The sequence below is a fragment of the Propithecus coquereli genome, unplaced genomic scaffold (assembly GCF_000956105.1).
Source record: "Propithecus coquereli isolate 6110/MARCELLA unplaced genomic scaffold, Pcoq_1.0 Scaffold79, whole genome shotgun sequence".
Classification (NCBI taxonomy): Eukaryota; Metazoa; Chordata; class Mammalia; order Primates; family Indriidae; genus Propithecus; species Propithecus coquereli.
The window spans coordinates 167,302-168,595 of NW_012154062.1; the positions used below are offsets into that span (position 1 = coordinate 167,302).

The 1,294-nt window shown below is 35.9% G+C and overlaps 1 protein-coding gene across 1 annotated transcript in view; it reads left to right on the forward strand.

Moving 5' to 3' along the window:
* MICU3 (mitochondrial calcium uptake family, member 3) overlaps positions 1 to 1,294 on the forward strand; it is a 135,029-nt gene that overhangs the window by 44,512 nt on the left and 89,223 nt on the right. The window contains exon 5 of the mRNA XM_012662901.1: positions 135 to 217. Coding sequence (XP_012518355.1) covers positions 135 to 217 — 83 coding nt within the window. The remainder of the gene's footprint in view (positions 1 to 134; positions 218 to 1,294) is intronic.

Here is a 1,294-nt window from a genome sequence, read left to right on the forward strand (position 1 = left end):
AATACGTTGCTTTTAATTTCTTGGTTAAAGAAAGTTTTTCTGTACAGAATATGAGTAACTGTTTACAGTTACTTTAATGTCCTTTAAAATACATTTTTCTATTTTGTGAATACTCTTTCTGTTTTTTCTCTCAGAGCCACACGCAGGTTTTAGAATAGCTTTCAACATGTTTGACACTGATGGCAATGAGATGGTGGATAAAAAAGAGTTTTTGGTGGTATGTATATTATGTGCTGCATTTTATCAATCATTAATATTGCTTACTTATATTTTTTGCTTTATTGGGAATACTGCCATAGAGGAAAGAGTGAAAAATTTATGCTTTTGCCTTTATTTAATAAAGAAGCATATATTCATGTACTTTGAACAATATTTACATTATAAAATATTAATTGTATTCAGTGCATAAGGATCCTTACAGTTGTTTGTACATTACCTAGCAGTTTGAAATGTATCAAATATTTTCCACTGGGTAGATAGCAGGCAGTTCTGAGATTATATATGCCCAGTTAATATTCAGTCCCCATCATAACAGCCACCCAGTGACAACTCCCTCCATAGGAACTTCTCTTCCTTCTCAATATAGGATTCATGATTTTTCTTTTTCCTTTTTTCTTTCACTTACTACTACCTCGTATTCCAGTCCTGTCCCCACTTCCTTGTTCCTTTCTCCTTTCTTTGACCAAAGGATGGTAATTCTTAGGTATTTATCCTTTGATCTTTGTCGCCTGACTGGTTCAACATGGGTGCTGTTCTGACAAAGTCTTCAGCTGCTCACTCATCTCTCATAACTTCCCCTGCCCCCACTTCCAGAATTTTTCTCTTGTTTTACCCATGTAGCCTGCACCTGTATCTGTGACAATATGCCTAGTCTGTTGTTTCTCTGGAACAGAAATTAATTTATTCCATAGAGTAACAAGGTGTATCCTCAGCATTTATGTTCAACTCTGTCTTTACCTATACTCTCCTGGTAAAAGGAAAGAAGAAAGATGGCACATAAATAGCCATTTCATTTTCTACTTTTGTTTACTAACCTAGCTATTAAAAATTCCCCAGAAAACCTCCGAAAGCATTTCATATTTACTTCAGAAGTTGAAAAACAGAAGAAATCTATAACATCATTCTTTTCCATAATAAGAAAGAGATAAAAATCCTCATCAAAAGCTAATTAGTATCCAGTCAGAGGGAAGCAAGCAGACTAATTACTGGGACTTAAAAAAAGCTTAGGCCGGGTATGGTGGCTCACGCCTGTAATCCTAGCACTCTGGGAGGCCGAGGCGGGTGGATCGCTCAA